General features: G+C 43.2%; 1 protein-coding gene across 1 annotated transcript in view; it reads right to left on the bottom strand.

Moving 5' to 3' along the window:
- celf4 (CUGBP, Elav-like family member 4) overlaps nucleotides 1-20,407 on the bottom strand; it is a 315,229-nt gene that overhangs the window by 40,626 nt on the left and 254,196 nt on the right. The window contains exon 3 of the mRNA XM_034167603.1: nucleotides 11,645-11,693. Coding sequence (XP_034023494.1) covers nucleotides 11,645-11,693 — 49 coding nt within the window. The remainder of the gene's footprint in view (nucleotides 1-11,644; nucleotides 11,694-20,407) is intronic.

Here is a 20,407-nt window from a genome sequence, read left to right as displayed (position 1 = left end):
TAACTATCAGACAGACAGACAGACAAATAAATCAACGCTGATGATTTTATTACGTCCTTGGTGGATGTAATAAATTTAATAGTAATATCTTACATTACTGTGTTACAGCAAAAAGTATTACATTACTGTAACTGTGTCACTTTTGTGATGTGTTACTCGCAACACTGACCACAACTAATATTAAAATGCATCTATAAGTTCCCTCTTATTTAATATGTTGATGATAACCTGTCACAAAGTGAAGAAATTGCACTTTAAGTCAATGTGGTATGTTTGTTATGGTGTGATCTTTGTCTGGGCAATGGCTAGACTTTACTTGGAGCCAGTCTAGAATGGAGAAGTAAGACGATTCCTTCCATCTACTAGTCTGAAGATTCACCTTGGCCAAGTGATAGTATCCTCTTGCCCTCCTACCTAGGGTTACAGGTCCAGACATCAGCAGCAGAGTGTCTGATGGTGCAAGCGGCAGATGAGCTTACTGGCCAATGGCATGAACACCAAATGGCATGCGGAGGAGTCTCAACAAGCTGAGACCAATGGATGGCATCAACTAGCAACTGAGCTGCAACTGCGGGGCATCCTCTTCATCAGCAATGCTCGTTGCACTCTTGTGTACTGCATTGTACTAGGTGCTGAGGACCAGGGAGGCAGTCTGGTGAAGGCACAACACCAACTGATTTTGGAACCATGCAAGGCATTTTGTTTTGAGTGGAGGACGTCCTGTGGCAATGGTGCAGGCACAACACCAACTGGCTTTGGAACCGTGCAAGACATTTTGTTTTGATTGATTGGATTGGAGGACATCCTGTGGCAATGGCGTGTATGCGATGGCAGCATGCTTGAGTAGCTGTAAGCTGCTAGCAGAAGCTCTGCACGCAGGCGACTCGTATTTGGTGGTCGCAACTCCAGCTGACCTGTGAGTACCAGCTTGTTGAGGCAGCAGTGTGAGTTTCCACGCAGCCCTTTTTAGGGACAGCACTGCCTGCCCTGTGATGAGAAGCCCCTAGAAAAGATATGGTAAAAAAAAATGCATACTCAGAGCACACCTGGCTGGCTAGCCGCAGACTACACCTTCTTTTGGGTTGGCAAGACCACTGGGACTAGAGAAGCTGGTGTTGCCCTTGCAGTTCATAACACCACTGTCAAGAAGTTGACATCACTTCCCATAGCGATCTCCCCCAGACTCATGTCTCTGAGAAAGCGTACTACCTGACTGATAAATGTGTATGCCCCCACGATGACTTACACTGGTGAGGAGAAAGAGTCCTTCTATCAAGAAATCACTCAAATAGTGCTAAAGGTCTCCAGAGAGGACAAGCTCCTTATATTAAGTGACTTCAACGCTCAAGTAGGAACCGATTGGGAAACTTATATGGGCATCATTGGCAAATTTCGTAAGTCAAAAATGATCTCTGCTTCTGCTGAACTTTTGTGCACAGCTAGAACTCAGCATTACCAACATGTTTTTCTACAAACCTGCCAAGAACTATTGCACCTGGAAGCACTCACGCTCAGGTCACTTCCACTTGCTTGACTATGCCATCACAAGAAAGTCACACTTAGTAGATATATTATGCACAAAAGCTATGCATGGACCAGAGTGCTCTACTGACCATTATCTTGTAAGATGTCAACTCAAAATGAAGATCTCTTTGCTTCGCAGGAAAACTCCTGTAAGTGCCAAACGTAAGAAACTGGACATTAGCAAGCTGACTGATCCCAATAGCTGTCAAGAGCTGACAAGAGCGATAGAAGCTGCACTGGAGAATGTTCAACCAGCTAGAGATGAGGCTGTAGAGCAGTACTGGAGATCGCTGAAGGACACAATGTACTCCGTAAGTAAGGAAACTCTAGGTCATCCCCATAGGAAAACTCGTGATTGAAGCATGGTGATGAAATTGAGAAACTCCTAAAAGAGAAGAAAAGTAAGCATTTTAAACACCTACAGGAGAACTCTGAGAGGAGGAAGAATGCACTTGCCAAAATCAAGACCAAGTTGCAGAGGGAAGTGAGATCTCTTAAGAATGAATGGTGGCTGATGAAAGCTGAAGAACTGCAGTGTCTCGCTGACAATCATAACTATCACGGTCTGTTTACCAGGTTGAAGGCCATCTATGGACCCAAAAACAATGCTGTTTCCCCAGTGAAATCAGCCGATGGTAGTAAGCTGCTCACAGACCTTCAAGACATGAAGACTACAACAACCTGTTTAACCAAGAAGGATCTGCACAGACATATGCATGTCTACAGCTGGAAAAGAAGCCTATAAGGAAAGAGTTGTGTGGAGAAATGAGTATGGAAGAACTCAAGAATGCTCTGAAGTCAATGGCTAGTGGTAAAGCACCTGGTCTCGATGGCATTCCCTCAGACATCCTGAAAAATGGAGGCGAAAAGCTGTGCGAACCACGTAGAGTGCAGAAACCACCTGGGTATATCATTGTTGGCTACAGCTGGCAAAGTTCTTGCCAAGATTGTGTTGAATAGATTGAAAATCATTGCAGAAGAAGTTCTCCCTGAATCTCAGTGTGGATTCTGAACTGGCCGTTCCACCTCCAATATGATATTTACCCTGCAGCAGCTCCAAGAGAAGGTGGCAGAGCAACATCAGTCGTTATATGTAGTCTTTGTTGATCTCACAAAGGCTTTCGACACTGTGAACCGTACAACTCTATGGAAGGTCCTTGAAGTCTATGGATGCTCTGACAAGCTTGTTAGTATCGTCAAACAATTCCATGATGGAATGAAGGCACAAGTCTCAGTCGACGGTGAACCGGTTTTTGTTGTTTTTTATGATTTTGACCTGGTGACCTACCAAGATGGCACCGAGAGAAGGCGCAGTAGCAAGATCTCTCTTGTGCACGTTGTGTTTTTTGTTGTTTGTTCTTGTCATAGAAACACTTGCCACAATTAAATATGACCGGGAAGCACTTCTTAAGATTCGGGATAATGCTTGGACTCATGTCATTCCTGAACTGAGGTGCGATGATTCTGATATGTGCCCTAATCGATATACGTGGGGCCAGGAGCGAAGCGAAGGTGCTGGCCGAAAGTCATGCCACGTACATTGGGGACCTGAGCTTCAGAGCGAAGACGCCACAGGTCGCCAGTGGCGGAAGCGCCGACACCGTGGAAAGTGTGGAGGGCTGCTTGTTAAGTTACGCAGCCGCCCGACAAAGATCCCGTTCCCTTCAATCTAATGGGCAAATGTTCAGCCTCTGCCCAGCAAGACGGACGACCTGTTAAGCCACATCCAGACCCAGCGTGAGGCTTGGGACTGCTCCGTGTTCTGCCTGACAGAGATTTGGCTTCAAAGTAACATATTGAATTCTACTTTTCAGCCTCTGGGATTTTCTGTCCAGCGTTTGGATTGTTTGAGAGAGCACACCGGGAAAATGAAAGGAGGGGGTGTGTGTTTCCTTATTAATTATCTTTGGTGCACAGACAGTGTAATTGTTAACAAAACATGTACAGCTAATCTAGAATGCCTTGTTCTGATATGCAGCAGATTGTGGATCGTTTCTCTTCTGCAACTGTTATGTTCGGATTGAAAATCAACATCTCCAAAACCGAGGTACTCTATCAACTTCCTCCAAGGTCCACTGAGTTACCAGAGAGGATTACAGTCCTTGATAATCCACTGAAGACAACCAAGTCTTTTACCTACTTGGGCAGTACTGTTACCAACACAAGCTCTTCAGATCTGGAAGTGGAAAGAAGGATTCTGTCTGCATCGAAAGCATATGGCGCACTACAAAGAAGACTCTGGATCTCTCAGGACATTAATACAAAAATTAAAGTGAAGGTCTACTCAGTTGCAGTTGTCCCTTGCCTGCTTTACTCTATAGAGTGGCTCTCTGTTGCAGACACATCAAGGCTCTGACAAGAGTTCAACTTCGCCATCTACACTCCATCCTCAAGATCAAATGGCAAGATCGCATACCAGATGTTGAGGTACTGCAACTTGCACATGCAGTCAGTGTTGAAGCCTTTATAACTGTCACAGCTTTGCTGGACAGGGCATGTATGTTGGATGCCCAACAGTAGACTGCCAAAAGCTGTTCTATTTGGAACTACAACAAGGCAAAAGGAACCAAGGAGGCCAAAAGCTGTGGTACAAAGATGTTTTAAAGTGCCACATGAAGAAAACAGTCATCTCACATGATACCTGGGAAGAGGATGCTTTCCAGAAAGTCAAATGGCATGGACTACTGAAGAAAGCCTCAGTAGCTATAGAAGATCATCGCCAGCAAGTTTAGGAGGTCCTGCGCGATGTACACAGAATAGTCACACATGTATTACTTACTGCTACTTCTACTACTACTGCTACTAATAACTATTTATAAAGGGCTTTCTGAGGAGTTGTTAATGGCCTATAAAATTGTTCATGGACTGGCACCTCCCTACCTGGCCGACCTGATTGAGCCCTACATACCGGCTCGGGCCTTGCGTTCGCAGGTTGCAGGACTGTTGTGTGTCCCTCGGGTGAACAAAAGGTCGGCAGGTCACAGAGCCTTTTCCTATCATGCCCCAGCTCTGTGGAACGATCTGCCCGCACACATACGACAGTCAGACTCTGTGGAGATTTTTAAATCTAAATTGAAGACACATCCCTTTTTCCTGTTTTATCACTATTTTATGTTATTGTGTGTCTTCTTTTATTCGTGTTACTTATTTATGTTTTTATTCTTTTACTGTGTGTTTTTTTTTATTAAATCTTTTAATTCACTTTGTTTTGCTTTTTTTAAGTTGTGTTGTGTGAAGCGCCTTGAGTCAACCCCGTTGTGAATTGGAGCTATATAAATTAATACATTTGAATTTGATTTGAGGAATAAAAGACTAAACTAAACTAAAATATAATAATAAAAGAATTAATGCTAATAATAAAAGTAGACTACAACGATGGACCAATAAATAAAAAAAAAAAAAATCCCAATTTCAATTCAATTTAATTTTTCCATTTATTTCATTTATATAGTGCCAAATCACAGCAAAGCTGCCTCAAGGCGCTTCACACAAGTAAGGTCTAACCTTACCAACCACTAGAGCAAGCACACAGGTGACAGTGATAGGAAAAACCCCCTCTGATAATTTGAGGAAGAAACTCAAGCAGACAAGACTCAAAGGAGTGACCCTCTGATGGGCCATACTACCAACACAATTGACAAAATGAATATACAGGAAATTTTGGGCATCCATGCTGGTGCACAGGACAGGGCGCTTGCAGAAGAAGATACCACCCCTATCTCTGGATGGAGCTGCACCTCAAACAGAGGGAAAAAAAAACAGAATCAAGCATCAGAAAAACAACAAGTTCACTATAATCTGTCAGCATTAAGCAACAAGAGAAACAGAAGAAATACTAAGGTGATCGCCGGCCACTAGCACTAAGCTTCACTAAAAGACCCAGACTTTATATAAAGTTGAGACCACGGCCCGCTCTCTTTACTAAAAAATGAATTTAAAAGGGTAAAAAGCATAGTAACATACTATGCCAGTATGCTAGCCATACGAAAGGGAAAATAAGTGCGTCTTAAGTCTGGACTTGAAAGTCTCTACAGAATCTGACTGTTTTATTGATGCAGGGAGATCATTCCACAAAACAGGGGCATGATAAGAGAAAGCTAAGTGACCTGCAGACTTTTCAGGATACAAAGTAGTTCTGCACCTTGAGAACGCAAGAGCCCGGGCAGGTACATAGGGTTTTAAGCAGGTCAGCTAAGTAGGGAGGTGCTAGTGTGAATAATTTTATAGGTTAGTAACAGATTAAGGAACTAATAATACAAAAGTAGGTGCCTGTTTATACTACCTTGTGACATTTATGTCTTTTTCCTCTTCAAGGAGCCACTTTTTGACAGCTACGATTTACACACCAGAAAATATAGTGGGGGCTTTTTGCGTTTGCTCACCCTGAATCAGTGTGTGTGCACGGGTATCGCTGTCATAGCGAAAACATAGAAAAGCACTTCATAAAATGAGTCCTCTTATTTCCCCTGAGATTTCAATCGAATTCTACCAGCTGTCATTATGCAAATTTTGAGGGATATGTGATACTGAACTGCTCAGAAAAACACAGTCATAGGAACAGGCTTAAATTGTTATATAGATTTTGAACATCAACTGAAAAGTCATAAAGATGATCAATGTTTATATTAATTAACATATAATAGCGCATTGCCCATGGGGGATCCATGGGCTCGAGATTGGGTAGTGTTATAAATAGGTAGCTGACCTAGGATCTGCTTGTGGCGACACTGAGTGAAAACAAGTGAGCAGTCAAAGAGACTTACCTTTACTTCTATTTTGTAATTTGAGTTTAAATGGACCCCAATGGAAATAAGTGTTTTCACCTTCTTGTGTCATCCATGTATTTTTACTCATCTCAGTCTCATCTTCAACCGCTTTTCTGGGTTCGGGTTGCAGAGGCAACAGCTCCAGCAGAGGACCCCAGACTTCCCTTTCCTGTGCCACATTGACCACTTTCTGACTGGGGGATCCCGAGGCGTTCCCAGGGCAGTGTGGAGATATAATCTCTCCACATAGTCCTGGGTTTTCCCCGGGGTCTCCTCCCAGATGGACATGCCTGGAACACCTCCCTAGGGAGGCCACCCAGGAGGCATCCTTACCAGATGCCTGAACCACCTCAGCTGGCTCCATTCAACTACGAAGGAGCAGCGACCTCTACTCCGAGCTCCCCACGGATGAACTTCTCACCCTATCTCTAAGGGAGACACCAACCACCCTCTCGAGGAAGCCCATTTTTGGCCACTTGCACCTGCGATTCCGTTCCCTCGGTCCATGACCTCAATGACCATAGGTGAGAGTAGGAACGAAGATTGACCAATAGATTGAGAGCTTCGCCTTTTGGGTCAGCTCCCTTTTTGTCACAACAGTACGGTAGAGCGAATGCAATACTGCCCCTGCTGAGCTGATTCTCCGGCCAATCTCACGCTCCATCGTCGCCTCACTCGTGAACAAGACCCCGAGGTACCTGGACTCCTTCACTTGGAGCAAGACCATATTCCCTACCCGAAGTAGGCAATCCATCGGTTTCCTGCTGAGAACCATGGCCTCAGATTTAGAGGGCTGATCCTCATCCCAACCGCTTCACACTCGGCTGTGAACAATCCAGTGAGTGTTGGAGGTCACCGGCCATGAAGCCACAGGACCACATCATCTGCAAAAAGCAGTGATGAGACCCTGAACCCACCAAACCGGAAACCCTCCTCACCTAACTACACCTCGATATCCTGTCCATGAATATCACAAACAGGATTGGTGACAAGGCGCAGCCCTGGCAGAGACCAATCTCCACCGGAAAAGAGTCCGACTTACTGCCGAGCACCCAAACACAGCTCTCGCTTTGCAACTACAGCGATTGTTTGGCCCTGAGAAGGGACCCCCTCACTCCATACTCCTGCAGCACCTCCCACAGTATCTTCCGGGGTACCTGATCATACGCCTTCTCCAAGTCCACAAAACACATGTAGACTGGGTGGGCATACTCCCAGGCACCTTCCAGGATCCTTGTGAGAGTAAAGAGCTGGTTGGTTGTTCCACGACCAGGACAGAAACCACATTGTTCCTCTTCAATCAGAGGTTCAACTATTAGCTGAACCCTTCTTTCCAGCACCCTGAAGTAGACTTTACCAGGGAGGCTGAGTAGTGTTATGCCCCTGTAGTTGGCACACACTCTCTGGTCCCCCTTTTTTTAATATGGGGAACCGCCACCCCAGTTTGCCACTCCTTAGGCACTGTCCCAGACCTCAACGCAATGTTGAAGAGATGTCTCATCCAAGACAATCCCTCCACACCCCGAGCCTTCAATCATTTCTGGACGGATCTCATCAACCCCCGGGGCCTTGCCACTGTGGAGTTGTTTAACTACCTCAGTGACTTCCACCAGGGAAATTGATGAAAATTCTCCATCAGCTTCCAGCTCTGCCCCTACTATAGAGGGCACTCCGGCCTGATGCAGGAGTTCCTCAAAGTGTTCCTTCCAGCACCGGATTGCATCCTCAATTGAGGTCAACAGAGTCCCATCCTTACTGTAGACAGCTTGGATGGTTCCCTGTTTTCCCCTCCTGAGGTGCCTCACGGTCTGCCAGAAGAACCTTGGTGCCGACCGAAAATCCTTCTCCATCTGTATTTTTAATGTATTTGCAATTATATTATGTACTTACACTTAACTTACTAAATAAAATCACGCATGCACGCACGTATGCATACATGTACACAGAGGCCACTTTGCATTTAATTGTATATAGATGATTTACTGTCTCTCTGCTGGAATCTCTGCTGGAATGGCGTGTGAGTGCAGAATGTAAGGATCAAAGTCCATTGTTCAGTGTCATTAGCAAATATCTGTAGTTTCTCCAAAAACATTACTCCTATCAACATTTTGAGTTCATCCTTGACCGAAAATACATAAGCATAGCATACAGCAAACTTCAGCTCTCCCCAGTTTGTCCATGATCGAAGTTATACACATGCAGGCATGCATGAATGCACACAGATGCCACTTAGCATTTAATATGCAGTGGGGGAAATAAGTATTTGACCCCCTGTCAGTTTTGCAGGTTTTCCCACCTACAAAGAATGTAGAGGTCTATGATTTTTATCGTAGATACACTTCAAATGTGAGAGACAGAATCTAAAAAAAAAAAAAATCCAGTAAATCACATTGCATGATTTTTAAATAATTAATTTGCATTTTATTGCATAAAATAAGTATTTGACCCCCTAGAAAAAACAGAGCTTAACAATTGGTACAGAAACATTTGTCTGCCATTACAGGGGTCAGACCTGTAGTTCTTGACTAAGTTTTCACACACTGCAACAGGGATTTTGGTCCATTCCTCCATACAGATCTTCTCCAAATCTTTCAGGTTTGGAGTTTCAGCTCCCTCCAAGGATTTTCTATTGAGTTCAGATCTGGAGACTGGCCAGGCCACTCCAGGACCTTGAAATGCTTCTTATGGATTCCCTCATTAGTTGCCCTGGCTGTGTGTTTGGGGTCATTGTCATGCTGGAAGACCCAGCCATGACCCATCTTCAATGCTCTTACTGAGGGAAGGAAGTTGTTTGCCAAAATCTCACAATGACCCCATACACCCTCCCTTCAATACGGTCCAGAATTCCTGTCCCTTTTGCAGAAGAGCACCCCCAGAGTATGATGTTTCCACCCCCATGCTTCACAGTTGGGATGGTTTTCTTGGGGTTGTTCTCATCCTCTAAACATGGTAAGTGGAGTTGATTCCAAAAAGCTCTATTTTGGTCTCATCTGACCACATGACCTTCTCCCATGCCTCCTCTGGATCATCTAGATGGTCACTGGTGAACTTCAAATGGGCCTGGACATGTGCTGGCTTTGAGCAGGGGGGACCTTGCTGCCCTGCAGGATTTTAAACCATGACAGCATCATGTGTTACTAATGTAATCATTGTGACTGTGGTCCCAGCTCTCTTCAGTCATGACCAGGTTCTCCTGTGTAGTTCTGAGCTTTCTCGAATCATCCTTACCCACAAAGTGAGATCTTGCCTGAATCCCAGACCAAGGGAGACTGACAGCCATCTTGTGTTTCTTCCCTTTCTTATAAATAATCATAACAGTTGTTGTCTTCTACCAAGCTGCTTGCCTGTTGTCCTGTAGTCCATCCCAGCCTTGTGCAGGTCTACAGTTTTTGTCCCTGGTGTCCTTAGACCAGTTCTTTGGTCTTGGCTATGGTGGACAGGTTGGAGTGTGACTGATTGAGTGTGTGAACAGGTGTCTTTTATACAGGTAACAAGTTCAAGAGGTGCAATAATACAGGTAGAGTGCAGAATAAGAGGGCTTCTTAAAGAAAAATAACAGGTCTGTGTGAGCCAGAATTCTTGCTGGTTGGCAGGTGGTCAAATACTTATTTTATGTAATCAAATGCAAATTAATTATTTAAAAATCATACAATGTGATTTTCTGGATTTTTTTTAGATTCTGTCTCTCACAGTTGACGTGTACCTATGATAAAAATTACAGACCACCCTATTCTATTCTCAGGGGGTCAAATACTTATTTTCCCCACTGTATTATGGTGAGCTGTGTAGAAGAAAGAAAACCGAGCCAGAGCTTTTTGTCTTTTCTGCATTCTGCTCTAAGCAGGTGCTTTTTTTATGCACCCCCAAACAGACAGTGGGGGAAGACATCAAACACACTACACTTCTCACTCATGGTAATGGCAATATGACACTTAACTAAGTCGACTAAACTAACTGAACTACAAAAACACAATAAACCAATAACACTAACACTTAAATGAACATGAACCACAATAACATTTAAAACTCCCAAACCCCGAGCTCCCATGATGCATTGCAGCACAGTGTCCATTATTCAGTGTTATTAGATGTTATCCGTAGTTTTCCAAAAATATTTGTCCTATCAACTTTCCGTTTTTGCAGCTATCATCCTTAACCCAAAATAAATAAGCATACCAAATGGCTCTCCATAGTTTATCCGTGATCAAAGCCATACACATGCACGCATGCACGCACGCGTATATATGCACACAGAGGTCGCTTGGCTATTATAATATAGATTTGCTGTTGCTTTTTTAAGCAGTCCTCTTTCAACTATAGAAAAATCACTTCCATATTAAACAACAATGATCTTTCCAAAATTGAACCATTTCCAGTCTAACACTGAGCACAAACATAAGTGTTCGCGATCTGAAAAGAACAAAGATAAAGAAAACTAAAAAAGGAGACTGTGGAGGTTAGGTGAAGACACACATGCATGGATTTCATCACTTTTTTCATCCATTCTCTGTGCTATCGCTCCATCAATAGCACGGAGAGGACAAAAACAAATAGAAGATTGCAAAAAATCTCTCTCTCTCTTTCTCTCTTTTCATGAAATGTTTTTCTTTGCGGGCTAACACCTCTCCCTCTCAGTCCATATGCTTCTCTTTGCTTATCATCCTTCAGCTCCTTGCATGCTCTATTTCCTTTCTTTCTCTCACTCTTGTTGTCACTGACAGGAGGCGATTATATTAAGAATCGGCTCCTTCCAAAGACTGCAGCCAAAAACAGTCAAGCTGCATCAGCCCCCTGTCCCGTACAGTCCATCGATTGATGTCAGCAGCAGGTCACTACACCTCTAGACATAGAAAATGCTCCTTAAGCCACCTTCGCTGTCAATAAAAACAGAGTCACACATACATGCACACAAAACACCAGAGCAGCCAGTGAAGTCTGTCATCTGAATCAGCAGTTCATTTGGGTGGTACTGACTGTGGCGTTAGACAAGGAGCTGACACAACCATGGGCAAAAATAAATGACAAGATATTTTGTTTGTGTGTGCAGTGTGTTGAGTTTGTGTGTATGCGCATGCATCAGTGCATTTGATGAAACTAAAAAAAAAAAAAAAGAAAAAAAAAAAAAGGCTTGAGCTTTCTGCAGCCAGCGCTGCAGAGGAAGAGTCGCTGTTTACATAATGTGTTCTGAACAGTGGAGGGTCCGGCCAGGCCGCGCTGTCAGCCTGCATCGAGGCGGCGAGCGCGGCGTAACAGGACAGATAATGGTGAGGCTGATATGTACAGGCAGTGTGTTTGTATGGTCAGGAGGAAGGCAGCAAGGAAAGAAGGAAGGAAGGAGGGAAGAATAGGCATACCTCCTCGACTCTCACTGTCTGCTGGCTTCACCTGGATGGGTCTGTTCATCTGCCGCGCAGAAAGGACAGGAAAGCCAGAAAAACAAGAGAACAGAGAGCAAGAAGGGGAAGAAAAGGAGATAAAGAAAGCAGTTAGCATTGTGTACTCATGTAATGGCACATGCTTTTATCCCTCCATCCCCTCCATCCAAAAAAAGAAAGAAAAAAATTTAGAATCACTCAGCCAAATTGCTGGTAAAGTGTATTGAAAATCTCTAAAGCTGGAGCATTTAGCCATTGGGGGAATAGTTGGTTGGGAATATGGGTTGGAAATATTATTTGATCTGAGATGAAAGACGAAAGAGAAGGGTTGGAAAGAGGAATAAGCATAGGGATGAAAGGAATGATGGAAAGGATAGAGAGAGGATGGTAGTGAGGTAACTCTGGGTCAGCACGTCCACATAATGTGTCTCCTGTCTGTGCTTCTGGACAGCCATGTGGATTATTCAGGTACGGTGTATCTGGAAAGTATTCATGGTGCTTCACTTTTTCCACATTTTCTTATGTTACAGCCTTATTCCAAAATGGATGAAATTCATTTTTCTCCTAAAAATTCTACTCACAACACCTCCTAATGACAACATGGAAAAAGTTTTTTTTTTTTTTTTTTTAATTTTTGCAAATTTATTAAAAATAAAAAAAATAAGAAATCACATGTACATACGTATTCACCCCCTTTGCTCAATACTTTGTTGGTGCACCTTTGGCAACAATTACAGCCTAAAGTCTTCTTGAATATGATGCCACAAGCTTGGTGTACCTATCTGTGGGCAGTTTTGTCCATTCCTCTTTGCAGCACCTCTCAAGCTCCATCAGGATGGATGGGGAGCGTCAGTGCACAGCCATTTTCAGATCTCTCCAGAGATGTTCAATCACATTCAGGTCTGGGCTCTGGCTGGGCCACTCAAGGACATTCACAGAGTTGTCCTGAAGCCATTCCTCTGATATCTTGAAGGTGATTGGCTTGACTTCTGCTTCAGCTGAGCGAGTTCCTGTGTGTGATTTACGTGTGGTGTTACGTGTTGGCCATCAGAATTTTGGCTCTCTGTTGGGACTGTTTACACAGAGACTGCTACCTGCTGCTTTGGACTTGAATTAACAGTCTTTTTCAAGACTTTTTTACTTTTTTACCTTTTTACTTTTTTTTTTTTTTTTTTTTTTTACTGTGCTCCAACGCCTAAGGAAGACCTCTAACGGTCGAAACATCGCGACAGAGCACTTTTATCAGCTAACTTTCATCAGCGTTGGCAAGTTAACTAGCTTGCTAACGCTTTCGTTTTTATTTTTTTTATTTTTTTATTTTATTTTATTTTATTTATTTATTTATTTTTCTCTTTTAGCACTGTTGTCGTGCGTTATCTGTGCTGCTCCACAGCGTGTTTAGTTGATTTTTATTTTATTTTAGCACCGTTGTCGTGCGTTCGCTGTTGTCGTGCGTTGCCTGTGCTGCTTCATGGCCTGTTTGGTGCCTTGATTGGGGCATTCCTTCTGCTGAATCACCTTTAAATTATTTACACATTATTCACTTTGTGTGTTTTTAGGAATCCGCTAGGTTGCGTAGCTACTAGCTCTTAGCCGATTTAGCATGGCGGCTTCTCCTGTCTCTCCCGTACTTTTCTGCTCTGGGTGTGAAATGTTTAGTTATTCCTCGGCCTCCTTTAGCAGTAACGGTACTTGTAATAAGTGCAGCTTATTCGTAGCTTTGGAGGCCAGGCTGGGCGAATTGGAGGCTCGGCTCCGCACCGTGGAAAATTCTACAGCTAGCCAGGCCCCTGTAGTCGGTGTGGACCAAGGTAGCTTAGCCGCCGCTAGTTCCCCCCTGGCAGATCCCGGGCAGTCGGGAAAGCAGGCTGACTGGGTGACTGTGAGGAGGAAGCGTAGCCCTAAACAGAAGCCCCGTGTACACCGTCAACCCGTTCACATCTCTAACCGTTTTTCCCCACTCGACGATACACTCGCCGAGGATCAAACTCTGGTTATTGGCGACTCTGTTTTGAGAAATGTGAAGTTAGCGACACCAGCAACCATTGTCAATTGTCTTCCGGGGGCCAGAGCAGGCGACATCGAAGGACATTTGAAATTGCTGGCTAAGGCTAAGCGTAAATTTGGTAAGATTGTAATTCACGTCGGCAGTAATGACACTCGGTTACGCCAATCGGAGGTCACTAAAATTAACATTAAATCGGTGTGTAACTTTGCAAAAACAATGTCGGACTCTGTTGTTTTCTCTGGGCCCCTCCCCAATCAGACCGGGAGTGACATGTTTAGCCACATGTTCTCCTTGAATTGCTGGCTGTCTGAGTGGTGTCCAAAAAATGAGGTGGGCTTCATTGATAATTGGCAAAGCTTCTGGGGAAAACCTGGTCTTGTTAGGAGAGACGGCATCCATCCCACTTTAGATGGAGCAGCTCTCATTTCTAGAAATCTGGCCAATTTTCTTGGATCCTCCAAACTGTGACTGTCCAGCGTTGGGACCAGGAGGCAGAGCTGTGGTCTTATACACCTCTCTGCAGCTTCTCTCCCCCTGCCATCCCCTCATTGCCCCATCCCCGTAGAGACGGTGCCTGCTCCCAGACCACCAATAACCAGCAAAAATCTATTTAAGCATAAAAATTCAAAAGAAAAAATAATATAGCACCTTCAATTGCACCACAGACTAAAACAGTTAAATGTGGTCTATTAAACATTAGGTCTCTCTCTTCTAAGTCCCTGTTGGTAAATGATATAATAATTGATCAACGTATTGATTTATTCTGCCTAACAGAAACCTGGTTACAGCAGGATGAATATGTTAGTTTAAATGAGTCAACACCCCCGAGTCACACTAACTGTCAGAATGCTCGTAGCACAGGCCGTGGCGGAGGATTAGCAGCAATCTTCCATTCCAGCTTATTAATTAATCAAAAACCTAGACAGAGCTTTAATTCATTTGAAAGCTTGTCTCTTAGTCTTGTCCATCCAAATTGGAAGTCCCAAAAACCAGTTTTATTTGTTATTATCTATCGTCCACCTGGTCGTTACTGTGAGTTTCTCTGTGAATTTTCTGACCTTTTGTCTGACTTAGTGCTTAGCTCAGATAACATAATTATAGTGGGCGATTTTAATATCCACACAGATGCTGAGAATGACAGCCTCAACACTGCATTTAATCTATTATTAGACTCTATCGGCTTTGCTCAAAAAGTAAATGAGTCCACCCACCACTTTAATCATATCTTAGATCTTGTTCTGACTTATGGTATGGAAATAGAAGACTTAACAGTATTCCCTGAAAACTCCCTTCTGTCTGATCATTTTTTAATAACATTTACATTTACCTTGATGGACTACCCTGCAGTGGGGAATAAGTTTCATTGCACTAGAAGTCTTTCAGAAAGCGCTGTAACTAGGTTTAAGGATATGATCCTTCGTTATGTTCTCTAATGTCATATACCAACACAGAGCAGAGTAGCTACCTAAACTCTGTAAGGGAGTTAGAGTATCTCGTCAATAGTTTTACATCCTCTTTGAAGACAACTTTGGATGCTGTAGCTCCTCTGAAAAAGAGAGCTTTAAATCAGAAGTGTCTGACTCCGTGGTATAACTCACAAACTCGTAGCTTAAAGCAGATAACCCGTAAGTTGGAGAGGAAATGGCGTCTCACTAATTTAGAAGATCTTCACTTAGCCTGGAAAAAGAGTTTGTTGCTCTATAATAAAGCCCTCCGTAAAGCTAGGACATCTTTCTACTCATCACTAATTGAACAAAATAAGAATAACCTCAGGTTTCTTTTCAGCACTGTAGCTAGGCTGACAAAGAGTCAGAGCTCTATTGAGCTGAGTATTCCATTAACTTTAACTAGTAATGACTTCATGACTTTCTTTGCTAACAAAATTTTGACTATTAGAGAAAAAATTACTCATAACCATCCCAAAGATGTATCGTTATCTTTGGCTGCTTTCAGTGATGCCGGTATTTGGTTAGACTCTTTCTCTCCGGTTGTTCTGTCTGAGTTATTTTCATTGGTTGCTTCGTCCAAACCATCGGCATGTTTATTGGACCCCATTCCTGCCAGGCTGCTCAAGGAAGTCCTACCATTATTTAATGCTTCAATCTTAAATATGATCAATCTATCTTTGTTAGTTGGTTATGTACCACAGGCCTTTAAGGTGGCAGTAATTAAACCATTACTTAAAAAGCCATCACTTGACCCAGCTATCTTAGCTAATTATAGGCCAATTTCCAACCTTCCTTTTCTCTCAAAGATTCTTGAGAAGGTAGTTGTAAAACAGCTAACTGATCACCTGCAGAGGAATGGTCTATTTGAAGAGTTTCAGTCAGGTTTTAGAATTCATCATAGTACAGAAACAGCATTAGTGAAGGTTACAAATGATCTTCTTATGGCTTCGGACAGTGGACTTATCTCTGTGCTTGTTCTGTTGGACCTCAGTGCTGCTTTTGATACTGTTGACCATAAAATTTTATTACAGAGATTAGAGCATGTCATAGGTATTAAAGGCACTGCGCTGCGGTGGTTTGAATCATATTTGTCTAATAGATTACAGTTTGTTCATGTAAATGGGGAATCTTCTTCACAGACTAAAGTTAATTATGGAGTTCCACAAGGTTCTGTGCTAGGACCAATTTTATTCACTTTATACATGCTTCCCTTAGGCAGTATTATTAGACGGTATTGCTTAAATTTCATTGTTACGCAGATGATACCCAGCTTTATCTATCCATGAAGCCAGAGGATACACACCAATTAGCTAAACTGCTGGATTGTCTTACAGACATAAAGACATGGATGACCTCTAATTTCCTGCTTTTAAACTCAGATAAAACTGAAGTTATTGTACTTGGCCCCACAAATCTTAGAAGCATGGTGTCTAACCAGATCGTTACTCTGGATGGCATTTCCCTGATCTCTAGTAATACTGTGAGAAATCTTGGAGTCATTTTTGATCAGGATATGTCATTCAAAGCGCATATTAAACAAATATGTAGGACTGCCTTTTTGCATTTACGCAATATCTCTAAATCAGAAAGGTCTTGTCTCAGAGTGATGCTGAAAAACTAATTCATGCATTTATTTCCTCTAGGCTGGACTATTGTAATTCATTATTATCAGGTTGTCCTAAAAGTTCCCTAAAAAGCCTTCAGTTGGTTCAGAATGCTGCAGCTAGAGTACTGACGGGGACTAGCAGGAGAGAGCATATCTCACCCGTGTTGGCCTCTCTTCATTGGCTTCCTGTTAATTCTAGAATAGAATTTAAAATTCTTCTTCTTACTTATAAGGTTTTGAATAATCAGGTCCCATCTTATCTTAGGGACCTCGTAGTACCATATTACCCCATTAGAGCGCTTCGCTCTCAGACTGCGGGCTTACTTGTAGTTCCTAGGGTTTGTAAGAGTAGAATGGGAGGCAGAGCCTTCAGCTTTCAGGCTCCTCTCCTGTGGAACCAGCTCCCAATTCAGATCAGGGAGACAGATACCCTCTCTACTTTTAAGATTAGGCTTAAAACTTTCCTTTTCGCTAAGGCTTATAGTTAGGGCTGGATCGGGTGACCCTGGACCATCCCTTGGTTATGCTGCTTTAGACGTAGATTGTGGGGGGGTTCCCATGATGCACTGTTTCTTTCTCTTTTTGCTCCGTATGCATCACTCTGCATTAATCATTAGTGATCGATCTCTGCCCCCTTCACGGCATGTCTTTTTCCTGTTTTTTTCCCTCAGCCCCAACCAGTCTCAGCAGAAGACTGCCCCTCCCTGAGCCTGGTTCTGCTGGAGGTTTCTTCCTGTTAAAAGGGAGTTTTTCCCTTCCCACTGTTGCCAAGTGCTTGCTCATAGGGGTCGTTTTGACCGTTGGGGTTTTTCATAATTATTGTATGGCCTTGCCTTACAATATGGAGCGCCTTGGGGCAACTGTTTGTTGTGATTTGGCGCTATATAAGAAAAAAGTTGATTGATTGATTGATATCTTGGCTGTGTGTTTAGGGTCATTGTGGTGCTGAAAGATGAACTGTCACCCCAGTCTGAGGTCAAGAGCGCTCTGGAGCAGGTTTGCATCCAGGATGTCTCTCTTCCATGTAACCACTCACCTCAGCAGGTGGGTTGCTGATGAGCTTCTGCTCTGAACATAAACACCTGGTTGTCAATGAAATCACCTGCTGAGACACCTGATCATTAATGAAATCACCTGCTGAGGCGATTGGTTGCACGGAAAACCTGCAGTGTCTCGGCCCTTTATGGCACATGATTGCCCACCCCTGCTCTGGACATTGCTACATTTGTCTTTCTCTCAATCCTGACTAGTCTCCCAGTTCCTGCTGCTGAAAAACATCCCCACAGCACAATGCTGCCACCACCATGCTTCACTTTAGGGATGATGCCTGGGTTCCTCCAAACATGACGCCTGGCATTCACACCAAAGAGTTCAATCTTTGTCTCATAAGACCAGAGAATTTAGTTTCTCATGGCCTGAGAGTCCTTCAGGTGCCTTTTGGCAAACTCCAGGTGGTCTGCCACACTCTAAAACAGGGGTGGGCAATTATTTTTTGCAAAGGACCAAATGAGAAACAGAAAATATTGTCGAGGGCCGGGCCACAATGCTGAACTTAAGTCTGCACAAGAATAATTTTATTCCTATATAAAAAGCAGTAAATAGCATTGTTTTGACAAACTGTTTGATGTTCTAATTAAAAAATTTTAGTATAGCGGTGCTTTTGGGAACTATCACAGCGCGCAACGCTTCCACTCTGGGTCCTATGCGACACAAGGTCCTATGGGTCCTTGTGTCCTGCAGCCCTAAGACAAAAATAGAAATCTTTTAGTACTGTTTCTGGTCTGATTCTGTGTTGAATTGTTGATTAGTTAAATTTATCTAAAATGTTGGTGTTTCATTGATACACTGTATGTTATGAATGTGCAATAAACTTATTTGAAACAAAAAAGAATGTACAGAAAGACAATTTAAAATTTGGGACATTCCAGACTTTTTTTTTTTTTTTTTACACATTTTCCTGCATAATTTTCAGTTTGAAAAGTTTGAATTCACAATATCACCAGGCTGGGGGCATTCACTTCAGAGTGTGAAAATCTCACCTTGTTTTTTTGACACCCCTCTATACTGTCAAAAAATAAAAGAAAAATTGAAAAACAAAAGGTCCAGCTTTCCTCCCCGAGTCAGCAGATGCATTTCTGGAAAATGTCTTATTACTCTGCATTTTACTTTGGTTGACAGACAATGAAATGAACACTGCTTTCATTCGACAACGAAGCTTCTGAGCTTAAATTCAAAAGTAAAGGTTTGGATTTACAGAAGCTGCAGGAAGACAGACGGGAGGCAACCCACTTCACCCCAAAACTCTTAATATTTTCAGAGTGTCGGATTTTGGATTCTAATGTGTGGTGATGCTGCTGTTTGTGTCGCAGGATGCTGTTTTAGTTCCGCCGTGATTGTGCACGCGGAATGTTGCCATGATGGTGTTTTTGTGGTGGAGCGGACTTTGGACATCATAAGTGGATGACTGTTCAGGTTTTTTTTTCCTTCTTCTTAGTGGAGCTGGTAGGATTTATTTTTATTTTACTTTGAGTATCTGTCTTGACGTGAGACTGTTCTGTAATGGAGCAGCACGCACCACACTCACGCAATGTGCATGTGCACTGAGTTTTTGCACAGTGGAAAGCAGCTGCTTTTACAGTGACTGCATCAAAATGAACAGTTATCACTTAAAAAATGAGTCATAATCACATGACATCACAGTTATGTAAAGTTTGTAATTAATCTGTGGTTCCGTTTAGCAGCATTTAAGTGTGTGCTGGGATGTTTTCCTCAAAGAAACGCTGTCGGAAACACTCGGAAATGTTCTGATTTCAGTGTAACATGTCATTTAAAATATAGAAAAGAATGGAAATAATCCGCGCCACTGTCCAGCCCCAAAATCTCAAAGTGTGTCTCGGTACCTGAATAATTTCAAATTCCGTTCTGCTGTTTTCTTCATAAAAGTCTCCCTGTTCACTGTCACAGAGGCTGCAGCATCGTTCTTCCAAGACAATGTTGATCGAGTCGGCTGTGCACCGGCTTCCGTGACGCTCAGAGCTGACATGCCTCCTCCCCATGCCTCCTCCCCAGAGATCTTTGCGCCCCTCGTGGGCTGTGGTGCCATCAAGATGAAACAAAAAATGCAGAGATCGTCCTCTGATCATCTGGCTTCATGTAACGCTTGCATTTTGTCATGGTTTGTGTCATTTGGATGTAAACAGGATAAAATAAAGAGCATTTCCCACAAAAGCAGGTTTGGCGCCATTAGATTCCCACCATCTCCCGCTAAAACATCATGAGATGACGCTACACTATAGTGCCGCTAGATGGCAGTATAACAGTGTGGCACAGTTCCATTGTCTGGGGAGAACCTGATTTTATTCTTTACTTTCCAGGTATTTGTGGGCCAGTCCGAGTCAGCTAAAGGGCTGGATATGGCCCGCAGTCCGTAGAATGCCCAGGTGTGCTCTAAAACATTGCAGCCTCATCTAATTATGTCCACTTGCTAAACACACATAACTAAACAAGGCTACAATGTTTTAGAGTGCATGTGCCTTTTACTAAGGAGTGGCTTCCGTCTGGCCATTCTTCCATACAGGCCTGATTGGAGGATTGCTGCAGAGATGGTTGTCCTTCTGGAAGGGTCTCCTGTCTCCACAGAGGAAGGCTGGAGCTCTAACAGAGTGACCATCGGGTTCTTG

The sequence above is a fragment of the Thalassophryne amazonica genome, chromosome 3 (assembly GCF_902500255.1).
Source record: "Thalassophryne amazonica chromosome 3, fThaAma1.1, whole genome shotgun sequence".
Taxonomy (NCBI): Eukaryota; Metazoa; Chordata; class Actinopteri; order Batrachoidiformes; family Batrachoididae; genus Thalassophryne; species Thalassophryne amazonica.
The sequence above is the reverse complement of the archived record's forward strand: the minus strand, read 5'-3'. Positions and strand labels throughout refer to the sequence as shown.